Below are 15,441 nucleotides of genomic sequence, written 5' to 3'. Positions count from 1 at the left end.
AACAGTTAATTCTCAGTGAAGCTGTGTGTTTTACATACTCTCCCTATCAAAGAGTGCATTGTGATAGAGTGTGGGTCGGCAGACTTTTTTTGTAAAAGGCCAAATGATAAGTATTTTAAGCTTTGCAGGCCGTACAGTCTCTGTCACAACTCCACCTCTGTGTCGCAGTGTGAAAGCAGCCATAGACACTGCATAGACAAAATCATGCAGCCGTCCTCCAATAAAATCTCACTGTGGACGTGAAAATCTGAATTGATGCCATTTTCATGTGTTCACAAAATATTCTCCTTTTCCATTTTTCTTTTAACCATTAAAAAAATGTAAACACATTCTTAGCTCCTGGGTCATGCAAAACAGGTGGTGGGCAGGACTTAACCCCCAGGCCACTGTACTTTGCTGACCCCTGTTACAGAAGATGCCTAAATTGGAGATAATCACTTCCTCAAAACTGGGCTTTGTCAAACAGACTTAATCTAATTATTACTTATTTACCTTCTCTCTTTTTAAGATCAGAGTTTAGCTGGTTTTCAAACCAAATGATTATTCTATTTCTCTTTGTTCTCAACCTAAACTTCTGATTAATGCAGAAGAATTTTTTAGGCCATTGGTATAAAATATATTTAAGGGGAAATGGATAATAGGAAAGGAGAGGTAAAGGTTGACCTGATGTTAGTGTATCTGAGCCATTTTATATAAGTTCACAAAAATAATAGACTACATTATATGTTGTTCCTGTTTGAAAAATAAATTCGCTGAAAACAGTTTAGGACACCAAAAGATGTTCAAAATCATTCTTATTTTTTTTGGGCCAGCCCCATGGCTCACTCAGGAGAGTGCGGTGCTGGGAGCGTAGCGGTGCTCCCGCTGCTCCCGCCGCAGGTTCAGATCCTACATAGGGATGGCTGGTGCGCTCACTGGCTGAGCGCGGTGTGGATGACACCAAGCCAAGGGTTGCGATCCCCTTACTGGTCACAGAAAAGGGAAAAAAAAAATCATTCTTATTTTTTTTAATTGACAAATCAAAATCTTATGTATTTATGGTGTAAAACATGATGTTTTGAAACATACATTGTGGAATGCCTATTGAACTAATTAACATATGCTTTACCTCACATACTTATTTTTGGTGTTGGGGATGCTTAAAATTTACCCTCTTAGCAATTTTGAAGTATACATACATTGTTATTAAGTACAGCCACCATGTGTGCCATTGATCTCTTGAACTTACTCCTCCTGTCTAGCTGAACTTTTGTATCCTTTGACCAACATCTCCCCAACCCCTCCCCACCCTACCACCACCACCAAACTGATCTTGATAGTACTCTAAGGAGATAATGACACCACAGAGAAAAAGTAAACTATTCAATATTTTTTTAAAATTTTTCAGAAAGATGGGTTATTACAGCCAAAGTGGCTTGGCAGAAGGTGTTTCCTGGGGAATCAATGACTGACTGGGGTTAATGATCCAAGGTGCTATCCTTGCCCAGCAGCTCTCCCTCTAATCCCTGGACATGCCCGGTACTTCACATCTTTTCTTGAATTGTAATTGATTAAGAAGCTTCGAGGGCTTCCCTACTTAAAATGGCCCACAGATTTGTCATTGATGTTTGTTTTGCAAGTAGATATTTTATCACTGTCTTCAGGGACTGGGCGTGGATGGGGCAAGGAGAGTTGCACCCCTGACTGTCACGCTCAAGCTCTGCTGAGAGGACAGAGGCGAGCCTGAGGCAGGTGTGGGATGGAAAGTCATCAGGAACGCTGAGGCCAAGTGTGGCTCTTCCAGCTGGCTCCATTCCGGGTTCCAAGGCCTTAGCCTCCTGCCTCCTTTCTGTCACTTTGATGTCTTGACAGCTGCTACCGTTCCTAAAGGACAGATAGAATTCTTCACGCCTTCATACCCTCTACAAGGGACACAGAGCCAAATTACGTAAACATCTCCGGTGATCGATTAATCCTTAAACATAGATGTGAGTTCAAGGTTCTATATGGCAGCTAAAATGTAGGTGGGGAGAACCAGGATCTCAGCAGAAAGTTAATAGCAATGTCTTAGACAAAGTGAAGTGTAAAATCGTATTGAAAACTGTAAATATTTAATCTTTTGAGGTTTGCTAGATTAGAATATATGGAGCTAGTGGCAATCGAGAGTGGCAGGCATAGATTGTGTCACTCAGGTCTCTTGACACATGCTAGAGGGCAAGATAGTGACTCACAAGGTCTACCTCAGCTTCACTTAGTGTCTGCTATGGCCAGCCCCTCCCTCTGTAAACAATTTATTTCTATCCCAGACCTGAGGCTGTAGGGATGTAGAGTGGTAGGGGAGGGGCCACTGTGCTCAACTGCAGACAAGAAACTGAAAAGAGAAGATTTTTTTAAAAGTCCTTAAAAAATCACTTGCAGTTTTTCCTGATTATGATTTAGGAGAAACATTGAAATTGTTCTACCTGGGAAGTATAAAGTCCAGAGTGTAATCAGCATAGATCTGTTATTTTTTTGTGGTTCAAAAAGCGGTGTACACAGGCACACACACACTCACATGCATGTACAGTAATTTATGTTTTTCTTGGTGAAATCCAGTCCCTGGTCTCACCCTCCCTGCACTCTCATTTAAAACACCACCAAAAATACTGCTTCAGAGCAATTTTAACATCAAAAACATTGCAACTTGAAAACTTACCACAGGAAGTATGTGTTACCTAAATTTAGATCAAAGTTAGAATGACTTACTTTAGGAAAAAAACAATGATTCTTTCACCTCCTGCTCTCCTTCACTGTTCCCAAATACAGATGAATTGTATCTCTTATTCACTGCTGCATAGGCTTATTGAAGACTTTTCTTTCATTTCAAGGGAATACAATAAGTTATTTATTTAGTAAGATAAAATAAACTGTTAGGGAGCCTGAATTGCACCATTAACTGTCTTGCTATTTTAACTCAGAAAAGAACCATTAACTGAATGTGTGTTTAACCTATTACTTACTTGTTAAGGACAGGAAGTACTTCGATGGCACTATTACACCTAAAATAGCATTTTTTACCAGGTAGAGTATTTAAGCAACATTTGTTTCTACGACATTTCCTAACCAAGAGGAAACAGTGACAGAAAAATTTCCAATGGGTTTACCAGCTTTTAAGTTATATCTTATTTCCACAATGGAGAATGGTTGATACATAACCAAATGATACTAGTCTGTTATTTCTAATGCTACTGGGACACTTACGATGAGATATTGGACAGTCTAAAAAGCATTTCTTCTTGGTATTTGACCCCATTAGACAGGCAAACCATATTTTAAACTGGTAGTGTCCTGAAAATTTCCCTCCAAATGTGATAAAATTGTGTTACCATTTGTTAACAATTTTGTATTAGACAAATGTGAAAACTGTTTTCTAATTTATTAGAATGCTTATGTTATTAAAGTGCATGTGCTCTTTATATTTCCTTCAGAGAACAAGTTGATTTCATACCTAAAAAATCATAAAACCAGAAAAATGAAAACTTTTAAAATCTTGTCTAATTTTCATTTTGTAGAACTTTTATAAAAATCTTTCTGACTCATTTTCTGCCTGAAATAGTTTAAACTAACTACTCAAATTGATGTCGCTAATTTGAGCATTCAAATAGATGCCTAAGCAAAACTTTGAAGTATCTTGGCAAAGCATTTTAAAGGAAAGCAATAATGTTTTTGTCTTGCAAAGAAGCTGTGCCTTACAAAGTGGATAGGGAGTAGAAGAGCTTTTGATGAGAATCAAAGCTTACAGAAATTTAGGGAAGGAAATTTTTGATCAGAAACTCAATGTAATCAAATTCATCCCTTCTAGAACATACATGAATACAGAAGAAAATGTGTCATAGTCATCTAATTTTATTGCTAAATAACTTAAGAGGTATAAATATTCTGAACTTTATCTCCTTGAAGAAGAACATTAAAGTACACTTATGACAATAAAATTAATGTTAAATGTGTTCTCAAAAAATTGACAAAGAATAAATACAGGAAAAGCAGCGTTATTTCTAGTGAGGAAAATTTCATAATGCATTGTTCAAATGGTAAGCCGAACGAAATTTAAGTAATGTCCACAGTTATGAGTGTCCAAGAGATCCTGCAGGGCTTTCTTAAGGCAAATGTGTTTAGTTACTTGTCAGAGCCAGACTGATCTGCAGTTGAATTAGGTCAACTCTTTAAATGGCAAAAATCAAAATTTGAAAGTCAGTTTAACTTTAATACATGCTTTTAAAAAATGAAAATTGACCAAGGAAAATAATGAATTTTAATTATTTAGGAATTATTTGAAATAATTTAAACTATCCAAATATATTTTAACATACATATATGTGTACAACATTAGACTCCTACTAAACTCATTATGTTAGACATAGGAGCCAATACAAAGGAAGAACCATGAATGCTGTCATTAGAGCTCTTGGGAAGCTGTGATGGCTGTTTTTCTGCTCAGGACGGTTTGTGGTTTATCGTATTTGCGTGAAAGAAGTGAAGGTGAAAGGAAGGGTGGGATTCTAGACCCAGACTGTCATTAAGCTATGTTGTAAAAATTTAACATTTACATATATCTGGGTTCGGGGGCAAATATAAGTACATCCATTGAGAAAAATAACACACTCCCTTTTTATTATTGTTTATATGACTATTTATTTTAGATATTTCTTTTCAGTGGCAAATCTGCAAAGCCTTCTCAGTATCACTGGCTACGGCCCATCTCCCTCACCCCACACATCAAGCTTCCAAGAGCCACTTTTTACAAATACTCAACACAAGGCAGCATTGTAGTAGGAAGACGTGGTTTCATAGAACATAGATAAACTTCATCGTTTATTAGAGCCTCTTTCTGATGTCTGTAACTATTTTCATGACAAAACTGTAAGGATATTTACCACAGATTTTTATGAAACATTTTTCTGAGAAATTAATGGTAATCATAGCAATTTATATGAAAATTTTAGTTGATTCTGGGAGAATTGTTTTAACTACATGTTAATATGATTAAAGGAATTCATCTTGTTGACTGAATAACCATTACTAAGTTCCAAGAACTTTCCTTGGAGGGCAATAAATGTTTATACTTAAGAGTATCTCAACTTATACCTTACATATTCAGCAAAACATGATAAAGATAGATTTACAGTGGAGTCACTTTACACATGCATTTAAAGCCCACAAACTCAATTTTATGCATTGAGAAGAACAGATGGTTATTGAGTGGTTATTTAAGTAGTATGAGCAGTTTTGTCTGCTATTCAACCCAATGAGTGTATGCCCTAGTAGGGAGAACATGAGGTGGGCGACAGGAGTTTGCTGGGTTTGGGTTCCCTTGTGGCTCTAATAGTGTGAACATATAACTACAGGCTTTTAAAATGCAGCATGGCCTCTGCATAAACTACTGTATTCAGGAGCTGCCACTCTGGAAGAAAAAGTGTGCTGTCCTTGGAGGGACTATCCAGTGCACTGCCTTCCTGAGGAGCTTTAAGGATCATTTTGTCTGTCTGTGACTTGCCCATACATTCAGATGCTAACTTTGGAACCTAACCCTTACCTAAGATATAACTCTCCTACATTTGATGCCTCCCTTTTTTAGTACAAATCGGTGGCTAAACTAGAAAATTGTCTTGTGGTTGCCTTAACAATGCATTAGGAATTCCCTGGAAAATGTACCTCCAAGTTATTGCTAAGCTAGTTGTCTCTGAAAAGAATCAAACAAAATGTCACTTAACCTTATCCTTCCTAACTTGAGAAACATGTTCAGTCAAAAGACACCCCATGTAGATACTACATTTGCTGTAAGTTGCAAAACTCTTTGCAAATCTAACCTCTGCAGGGGGGATAGGAATTGTATATAGGATAAAGTTGAATATAGTAACTGTAACTCATTATCAGATGTATGACATGTATTTCATTTTATTTGCCAGCATAGACAAAAGGGCAAGTGGTCAAGGATCTAAAGCCCATCCAATGACTTTTAGGAAACTGTCTAACTTATGTTTTCCACCTGCACATCAAGAAAATCACTCATACCACTTTCTTCACTAGAAAGTAATCCTAGTATTAACTCAGCCATTTTCTTGTGTGGATGGCATTGTCTGATTTTAAACACACAGTATATAAATAGGTTCTACTTTAATGAATAACTGTAAAATCAGTTTAACTTCCTGGAAGAAAAGTACTAGGTATGAAACAGTGGTGATTCTTACCTTATTATTTTATTGTTGGTAATTGAAAATGAAATTTTTTTTGTTAAAAAGAGGAAAACCTAAGAAACATTTTTATGGCTTCTGTAAAGTCAAGTTAATATGTGCTGTGTTTGAGGCAACCAGTTTTTATCCTGCTTCTCTATATGTTGTCATCTAAGCTGGTGAATGACCGAGAAAGCCAGTGTTATTCGAAACTGAAAGTGCAAGCAGAAAAAAAGCACAACTCAAATTGAAAAGGCAGTGTTCAGCTAGTTCATGGCTACTACCTCAAGCTTATTTTGCTTGGAGGGGGAAAAAAAAGTCCTAAAAGGAAATGACCATTTGCTAAATACTGATTTAGTGCAAATTTGGATCACATCTTATACTAGTTTTGTTGTTGTTATTTCTTAGGAAGACCTAACCATAAAACCTAGACATGGACTATAAGTCCTAGTTCACTCATGATTAATTGGAAATATACATACTCATAATTAATTGAACGTGATTAGCATAAAACAAAGGAGAATTTATAAATTGCCAATGAATCACAGTGCTGAAAAAGAGCTTGTTTTCTGATTCAGCCATCTTTTTTATAGATGAGGGAATTGAGGACCAAGAGATTAAATTACTTGTCCTTTATCAACTTAATTTTTAAAACTATCGTCAATTCACTGTTAGGCTGGAGGTAGGTGTGTGTCTGCATCTTTTGTTTGGCTATGGTGCCTTATACCAGTTAGGTCTGTAATTGCAAATGGGGCCGTGGTGCTCAGTCTTGGAGTAGGGCTGGATAAACTCTTCTGTTTGTTGACTACAGCCTGGCAGTGAGCTGGACAACTTGGAGGAGATTTTGGATGATTTGCAGAATAGTCAATTACCACAGCTTTTCCCAGACACGAGGCCAGGCGCCCCTGCTGGATCAGTTGACAAGCAAGCCATCATCAATGACCTCATGCAACTCACAGCTGAAAACAGCCCTGTTACACCTGTTGGAGGCCAGAAAACAGCATTGCGAATTTCACAGAGCAGTGAGTATGAGATATTGCTGGTTATGCCAAGAAATTCCCATGTAATCACTATCAGAAACAGATTATTAAAGTCTGATGCAAACAGCTTAGTCACTTCTAGGTGTTTGTTATCAAATAGCACCATCTACTGTCCTGGTCTTTTGAAACAGTATTCAAAAATGGATTCTAGTGAACATATGAGTAATTTAATCAGCATGAAGCAGAGAGACTGACCTACGTGTATAAAGTTCTTCAGCTGATTGTCATATTCTCCTTTGCCTCAGTTACCACTTTCGGACATGGAGTTTTACATAGGTTTTATATATTTTATTATACAACTGAATGTTTCAAATATAGAAAATGAGGGAGTTATGCTGCTTTTTAGGAATCATATACTATTCAGAAAGATTCTTCTCAATATTTAATTATTATACATGGGGGCCGAGCCTGTGGCACACTCAGGAGAGTGCGGCGCTGGGAGCGCAGCAACGCTCCCGCCGCGGGTTCGGATCCTATATAGGAATGGCCGGTGCACTCACTGGCTGAGTGCCGGTCACGAAAAGGACAAAAAAAAAAAAAATTATTATACATGGAAGGGCTGTATACATTAAAAATATCTTGCCCCATCTTTCAGGAGTACTTATATAAACATCTGTTTTACATAGAACATTATCATATGTTTTCTAAGTGTAATTTAAGTTTAATTAGTTGTTTGATAAAATATATCTTTTATCTTTTCTTTTAAATTTTTGTAAATTTAGAATAAACTCTTTATTCACTATGAACACTTTGTTTACAAATTTGATAGTACCTGAAGTTGTCTGATAATTTTGAAAGGAAGAAAATACATTTTCTGAAGCAGGGCCATAATTTTTAGAAAGATAACCTCTTCATGGTTAAATTGGTGAACAGAATGATTTTTTCCTCTTCAAATACAGTTTGACCCAATGCCCAGCATTTGTTCTCGAATCAGAAATGGCAATCATCAGGCAAATCATACAATATCTTTAATTACTAGGTCTTTTCTCAAATGATTCCTAACCATTTTGAAGAGGGTAAAACAAAAGGAAGATAGGTTTTGCTTGTTGTCCCTCAAACCTGCCTATTTCATGGGGGATTAATTGTGGACTTTGGGATATCAGAGTCAAAGCATTGAAAAGCAGGTCAGAAACACACTAGATAGTTTATGTTCATTGACCAGGGAGATAATGAAGAACTGTATGGGAACTAATGGTTTCTCCTCTACCTGTAGCTCCTAATGGTATTCACATTATTGAATGGTAACCAGATAACTAAACCCAAGAAAGTGGTGATTAGGCATGTACATAATTGCTATTCTCAGCTTGAATTTTTCTAAATATTTTATTTCTGTTATAGAGTGTTAAGAACTTTTTCTTTTAAATGTACTATTTCAGACTGTTAATATAATTCAGAGAAAATAAGCTACTTGATATTATCTAATAAATTAGCTCTCTAAATTATAATTTATATCTTAGTTTTTTAAATTTAATATCATTGTTAACAAATTACAGTTGTCTGTGTGTTGCTAGTGTAGTGCTTAGTACACAATAAATTCTTGTGAACTAACTGTATAAATCATTTCAAATCTAAATTTGTTCAGCATTTAAAGAAGCTATACTTAGAAGAGTAAGCAGGGACCTAAAGCTCTAAGTACTGCTTGAAGTAATGGAGTTCACACTTAAAAGATTTTTTACTTCCAGTGAGAGTAACCACTTTTAATCTAATTCTGATCCTAGAAAAGTTGGTAAAGAAATGATATTCTAACATCCAAACTGTATGTGTATGGGTTTGGTGCTGTATGCAAGAGATTTAGCTATGTGAAAGCAGTACTCCTAAGTCTGAATAATAAGACGGAAAAAACCATATTAGTGGTTAACTTAGCAAATACAGTTGAATATTAGAAATTACTATTGGGGAGAAAAATATATGGTAAATAACATACTTTCTTCTGCAACATCATCAAGAATTAAATTAGAGGTTGTTGATTAGATTAAGACTCTACGTTTTGGTGCTGTATATGTCATTTGTCTGTGAACTTGTCTTTTATATAGGCAGTTGGTTCCTGACATGCATATCTTTGTTATTTTACAGATGACATTTTCCCTAAACACTACTAATGTTAATATTCTTTCCCATTACCCTATATTAACCTTCAGTTTTCATTTGTTTTCTCCTTAGCTTTTAATAACCCACGACCAGGGCAACTGGGCAGGTTATTGCCAAACCAGAATTTACCACTTGACATCACACTGCAAAGCCCAACTGGTGCTGGACCTTTCCCACCAATCAGAAACAGTAGTCCCTACTCAGTGATACCTCAGCCAGGAATGATGGGTAATCAAGGGATGATAGGAAACCAAGGAAATTTAGGGAACAGTAGCACAGGTAAGGGCTCAAATGCACTATTCCTTTGTTGGTGGATTATTTAACTTAATGTTTTCATCTACATCAAACTAGTAGAATTTTTCAAGTGAATTTTTTATGTTAGAAACTAACATTTGAAAGTAAGAAAATTCTACAGATTTTCACTGTGAAAGTGGCATATTGGAAAGCATTCCAGTGAGCTGACCATTTTATTCTGTGACCATTACTTTTATGAGGTTTCTAATCAGTTCTCCTATAGCCCAGGCTTATTTCACTTCTATCCCTGTTACTATTGTAGACATTGTAGGGCATGTGTAAAATAAATTGGTGATTGCTAGCTTTCAGGGAGAATTTGCTCATACACCCCAAAACTTTTTATTAATTAATGATTCGTATTTGGAGAGTTTGGGGATGAAAGTTTAAAATTCAACTAGCCTTTCATGCTTCTAGGTGATACGATTCTCATTCAGAAAAATATTAATTAAAAATAACAAACTTTAAACAATAGTACGCCTGGTGTAATAGTAACTTTCAGATCTGGTCCACGGCTCCATTTTTGAAGATGTAGGAAGTTGTCTGTGATCTGCTTTGGACATTGACCTGCTGTGATTTCAGGTGTCTGCCAAGTTGACCAGGCACATTCCCTGAATAGTAGTCACTGTCACAGCAGTTAGCATATTCCCAAACTTCCATCCAGGTCAGACTAGAGTTCATTGCAGCAGCACTGATTGCTAGTGCCACCATGTCCTGTCCCCTGTGGCATCTATTTATTATGGATATAGCAGGATGCTGAGTTTTCTAATGAAGGGCTGCTCCCAATTTACAGCTTTCTTCCTTTATCTCAATGGGGTATTAGAGACAAAGCCATAGAAAGGAATAGATATTATAAAAAGAACTTATAGTTGCAGGTGTTTTAATTCTTGGTATTTTATTTTTAGCTTAGTCTGTAATCTCTGTACACATTGCAATTTAGATAGTTAACTGAATATGAGATCAATTTAAAGGAAAAAGGTGAATTTCTTTACTTTCTGTTGCTGGTAAGGAACTCATGGGAAGTGTGAACTATGCTGTATTGAAGTAGTTTATTCAACAGATATTTATTAGATGCCTACATGTATGACAGGCACTGACTACTTCACTAATTTATATATTCACAGAAACAGTACCATAAAAGTTTTTGCTTTATGTTATTTTTAAGATAAATAAAATACTGCTTTATGTAAGTAAAATATCAGTTTATGTGAAATTCTATGAGAGAAAAGGAGCCAATGGTTTGTTAAAGGTGGTTTCTTGTCAGCAGAATACAAGAAGATCTGAGTTCTTATAGGAATCTTACATAGGAATTTGGGAATATGCCTGTGTTAAAATCTGGGCAGTCTAGAGATCACTGTGTCCAGGCTGTGAAGATCATACGATGTTCTTGCTCTGTTTCAAAAAAGAGAAGAAAAGACAGACTGAAAGAGACTACCCCAGTTATCATTGCACTAATATTGTTGAATTATGCATCATTTTCCCTTCTACTTTCTAGACTTTCTATAATCCTGTTATATTATTTAGATAAAATATTTTTAGAAAAATAAAATGCTTATTTTCCAATAATCTTTGTATAGTCCAAATTTAATCTTAAAATGGTTTTTAAAATATTTATTAATATAACATTGTTTTAAGTTTGTAAATTTAACTAATTACCTTTCACCCTTAATCATTCTCATAGCACATTTTCATTTCACAAGTGAAGAAACACCCAAAGTACATGTTCTCTCCACTTGTGAAATATACCCTATTTATAATTAAAGTAAATGAAAGCAAGCGATGTATTTGAAAGCAGAAGTTTTATACATCCACCATTAAACACTTCAAACTGAAGGGACCTCATCTGGAGTTTTTCTTCTTGAGACTATCAAGCCATGGCAAATGGTTGGCCATTGCGAACATCAGGGGACAATGCCAGGAGAGAGCCAACACTTGGTCCTGCTTGGCAGTGTTGTGCTCTTACTGTTATGTGCGGTTAATTAACTGCTAAAATCTCAAGTATAAAGGGATTTTTACAGTTCCGTCCTAACACATTCTAGATCTGTATGATCAGGAATGAGGTGGCCTAGGTATATTGAAGGAATAGTAGTCCCCTTGCCTTGGCTATGAAGAACTATAGTAAAGATCAGAAAGATCCTATAATTTCCGCACTACTCAGAGGCTACCCTTGGTCAATTTTGAAGTTTAACAAATCCTAATACTCTGAAAGGGATTTGAGGATTTAGAGGTCTGGTGTAGGCTTCACGAGATGTTCTCTGTGATTTTGGAGTATAATAAGGGTATTGATTATCAGTTTTTACCTTGCTCATCTTAGCCTCACCTCCCTTTTGGAAAGTAAAGTATTGACGTGTATATCAGCTAATGTGATTCACTTCCTGAGGAAGGAAGTTGGGGTTATCCACACACTACAGCACCTGTTTCTAAGCACATGTGGGAACAATTTTAACAGCTTTTCTAAACTATAAAGAGTGGCAAGTCCATGTTGTGAAAACTTTGTAGTAATTGCCAATTCTTATTTCTTAGCCAAGGGCCAACATCTGCCCCAATGAAGGCATTAGCTATTGGGCTAACTGGATTACAGAATGATTGTCTTGTAAGAGTAAGATCATCTGGTGTTCGTACATGCTAACTATGTTTTCAGTTACTGCACCACTCACTTTTCTTTGGCTTGCATGCAGGAATGATTGGTAGTAATGCTCCCCGGCCCACCATGCAATCTGGCGAGTGGGCACCACAGAGTTCAGCTGTGAGAGTCACCTGTGCTGCTACCACCAGTACCATGAACCGGCCAATCCAAGGAGGTATGATTCGGAACCCAACAGCCAGCCTCCCCATGAGACCCAGCAGCCAGGCTGGCCAAAGACAGATGCTTCAGTCTCAGGTCATGAATATAGGTAAGGCAGTTCCAGTGCTCTTCGCTTTTAATTTTTACGCTTTCTTAGAAGGGAGTATCAGCTCCATAAGTTCTTTCAAGACATGTTTCTAATTTGCAGTTTAGGTAATCCCCCTGTGTGAAGCTGTCATAAGTGGGGTTTGCTGGCACTCTGTGTATACTCATATACTCTCAAAGGTTTTACAGTTACGTCAGAGAACCAACTACCTTTGTGTTGTTTTATTTTCATTAAATTACCTAATTTCAACTTTTAGGAGAAGTGAATTAGAACATTACACTCTAAATATTGTATATATGGTATTTAAAAAGTAAAGAAATAATTTAGTGTTACTGCAGTAGTTCCCAACTCTGGACGATCATCAGAATCCTCTCAGGAACTTAGAATGCAGATTCCTGGGCCACCACTCCAGACTATTGAATCAGACTCTCCCAGGTCCTCACTGAAGGTGCAAGGTCTCGTAGAATATCTCACAGAATATGAGGATCACTAGAATTCTAGTTGGAGACAGTTCACATGTGATTCAAATTAATGGTCTGATACATTATATGATACCATTTTTATGAAATGTCCAAAATAGGCAAATCTATAGAGACAGAAAGAAGAGTAGTGGTTGCCTAGGGCTGGGGTCTGGAGGAAGAGATGCCTCATAGATAAGGGGTTTATTGGGGGGGGGGGATGAAAATGTTCTAAAATTGATCATGGTGATGGTTCTGCTACTCTGAATATACTAAAACTTATTGAATCGTATACTTTAAGTGGGTGAATTGTATGGTATATGAATTATATCTCAATAAAGCTGTTATATTAAAATTAATGGTCTGTGCAACTAGTACTTGAGATTATTTTCTTAATCACTAACATGTTAACCTTGCTCTTACACGTTAGCAAATTCAGATAAGTTAATTTTTATGTACTTTTCATATACTTAGATATTGCACAATAAGTAAGAGCTAAGTCTTTCACAGAAAGATGCCAAGATTGTTTTGACAAGATAATGGTAGAATTCTCATCCTAACTCGGGCATCAGTTTTCTTACCTGTTTAATTGCTCAGCACATTTCGGCTTATTGTTTCTGAGATACGTTTATGTTGCCTTTCTACGATGAACGTATTCAAAGTAATGAGTGGTTCCCAAACAAATTTGCATAATTTGAGGGTTGCCTGAAAAATGCTAAAAATAACCAGATTTCTATGCAAAATTAAACTGAGATGTTTAAAAAATATTAATTCATTTAAAATCATGATAATAAATCCTTTATATCCAGAAATGTAATTTGTTCTCAGTCTTTACTGTAGGGCATCTGGCTTTTGAGTTAGAAATATGGCTCTGTGTAAGTTTTATTGTGTAGCTGAATTTCTTTGATTTTTTAAATAAACTCAAAAAAGCCCTGAACTCAACAGAAAATTACCTGTTGTAATGGAAGAAGTTCTGCAGATAGTGATAGTAGTATAACTAAAAGCTCATATCATCCATTAGCTTTAAAGCCTCTAAGAGAACGTCTGAGAAAGAGCAAGTCTGAGTTGTCTGGGCCTCCTTTCTGCTTCGCCCTTACTCTGGTGAAAGAGCTAACTGAAGTGTAGGTAGTAAAAGTTTGGGAGGAAGTCGTCTAGACCAGCACTTCTTGAAAGTACGGTCCAGCACCCCAGTGTCTCCTTTCAGGAGGTCTGCAAGGCCAAAACTATTTTTTTAATAATGCTAAGACACTATTTGCCTTCTTCACGTTTTCTCACAAGTGTACAGTAGGGATTTCCAGAAGATACATGCTGTGTCATAGCACAGTAGGGGCAATGTGGAAACAGGCTGGAGATTCCACTCTCTTCTATTAATGCAGACGTCAAAGGAATTTGGAAAGATGTAAAACAATGCCAGTAAAGGGGTTTTTTAAATTTTTCACTTAAGCTTGTTTATATTCACATAATTTGTTATGATTTTTTCAATGAATTAGTACTTATTTCCCAGTTTTAATTTCCAATATAGTAAATATTGATAAGATATAATTAACAGGAACAAAAGCTTTTTAAAATAGTGTAGAGAGTCCTGAATACTAAAGGTTTAGAACCACTGGTGTAGATATCCACTAAAATGGATGATGAGCTTTGATTTTTATTGCTTTTATTTCTGTTTCAAAACAAGAATTTTATCTTCTTATTTTCACCTGGATAATTATTGCTTCTGTCTTCTCAGTTTTTCATAAACCAGATATTTCACTTTATATTACATAGCAGAAATAGATACTTCCTTGATTAAAAGACATAATGTTTGGGTTTTCTTTTCCTTCTACCTTTTTAGGGCCATCTGAATTAGAGATGAACATGGGAGGACCTCAGTATAGCCAACAGCAAGCTCCTCCAAATCAGACTGCCCCATGGCCTGAAAGCATCCTGCCTATAGACCAGGCATCTTTTGCCAGCCAGAACAGGTGAGTCCTGAGCTCCCAAGAGGCAAGACAGGAGTGGTTAATGAGTTCTCTAAGTCATTTTAGACTATGTCCAAAGTTCATCTTTTCCTTTTAAGTAATTGGTGCTTGACCAGTTTTCGTTTATTCAGACTGTATTGTCTACTGGGCATGGAGTGAAGAAGAGGGGGAAACCCAAAAGTCAGCAAGACCTGGGAAGTGCCTTTAAAGAAGTTGCAATTTAGTTGGAAAATAAAATATATACACTGATGGCTGTAATATGAAGTAGTATTCGGTGTCAGTGCCATAAGAGAAATAAACCATGTTTCAAGAGATCATCCAACTGGGGTGGTTGGGGAAGCTTCAGAGTCTTGAAGAAAGGTCTCATTTCAGGAAACAGAGATGACGAGGGGCCAGAGCAGCTGGCAAAATCAGCGTATCAGAGGCCCAGGGGTCACAGAAGCAACACCGTATGTTTAGTATAACAGGAAATAGTCTCATTTTTTGTAATATACACTTAACCACAATAAAAATAAAATAAGTAA

The 15,441-nt window shown here is 36.5% G+C and overlaps 1 protein-coding gene across 2 annotated transcripts in view; it reads left to right on the top strand.

Annotated features, from left to right (window-relative positions):
• The window catches only part of NCOA2 (nuclear receptor coactivator 2), a 271,528-nt gene that overhangs the window by 231,713 nt on the left and 24,374 nt on the right, over positions 1–15,441 (top strand). The window contains exons 12-15 of one of the 2 annotated variants that reach the window (XM_063079236.1): positions 7,000–7,210; positions 9,389–9,595; positions 12,286–12,501; positions 14,791–14,920. In XM_063079236.1, coding sequence (XP_062935306.1) covers positions 7,000–7,210; positions 9,389–9,595; positions 12,286–12,501; positions 14,791–14,920 — 764 coding nt within the window. The remainder of the gene's footprint in view (positions 1–6,999; positions 7,211–9,388; positions 9,596–12,285; positions 12,502–14,790; positions 14,921–15,441) is intronic. The other variant, XM_063079237.1, reaches the window with a different exon arrangement.

The sequence above is a fragment of the Cynocephalus volans genome, chromosome 15, assembly GCF_027409185.1.
Source record: "Cynocephalus volans isolate mCynVol1 chromosome 15, mCynVol1.pri, whole genome shotgun sequence".
Taxonomy (NCBI): domain Eukaryota; kingdom Metazoa; phylum Chordata; class Mammalia; order Dermoptera; family Cynocephalidae; genus Cynocephalus; species Cynocephalus volans.
The sequence above is the reverse complement of the archived record's forward strand: the minus strand, read 5'-3'. Positions and strand labels throughout refer to the sequence as shown.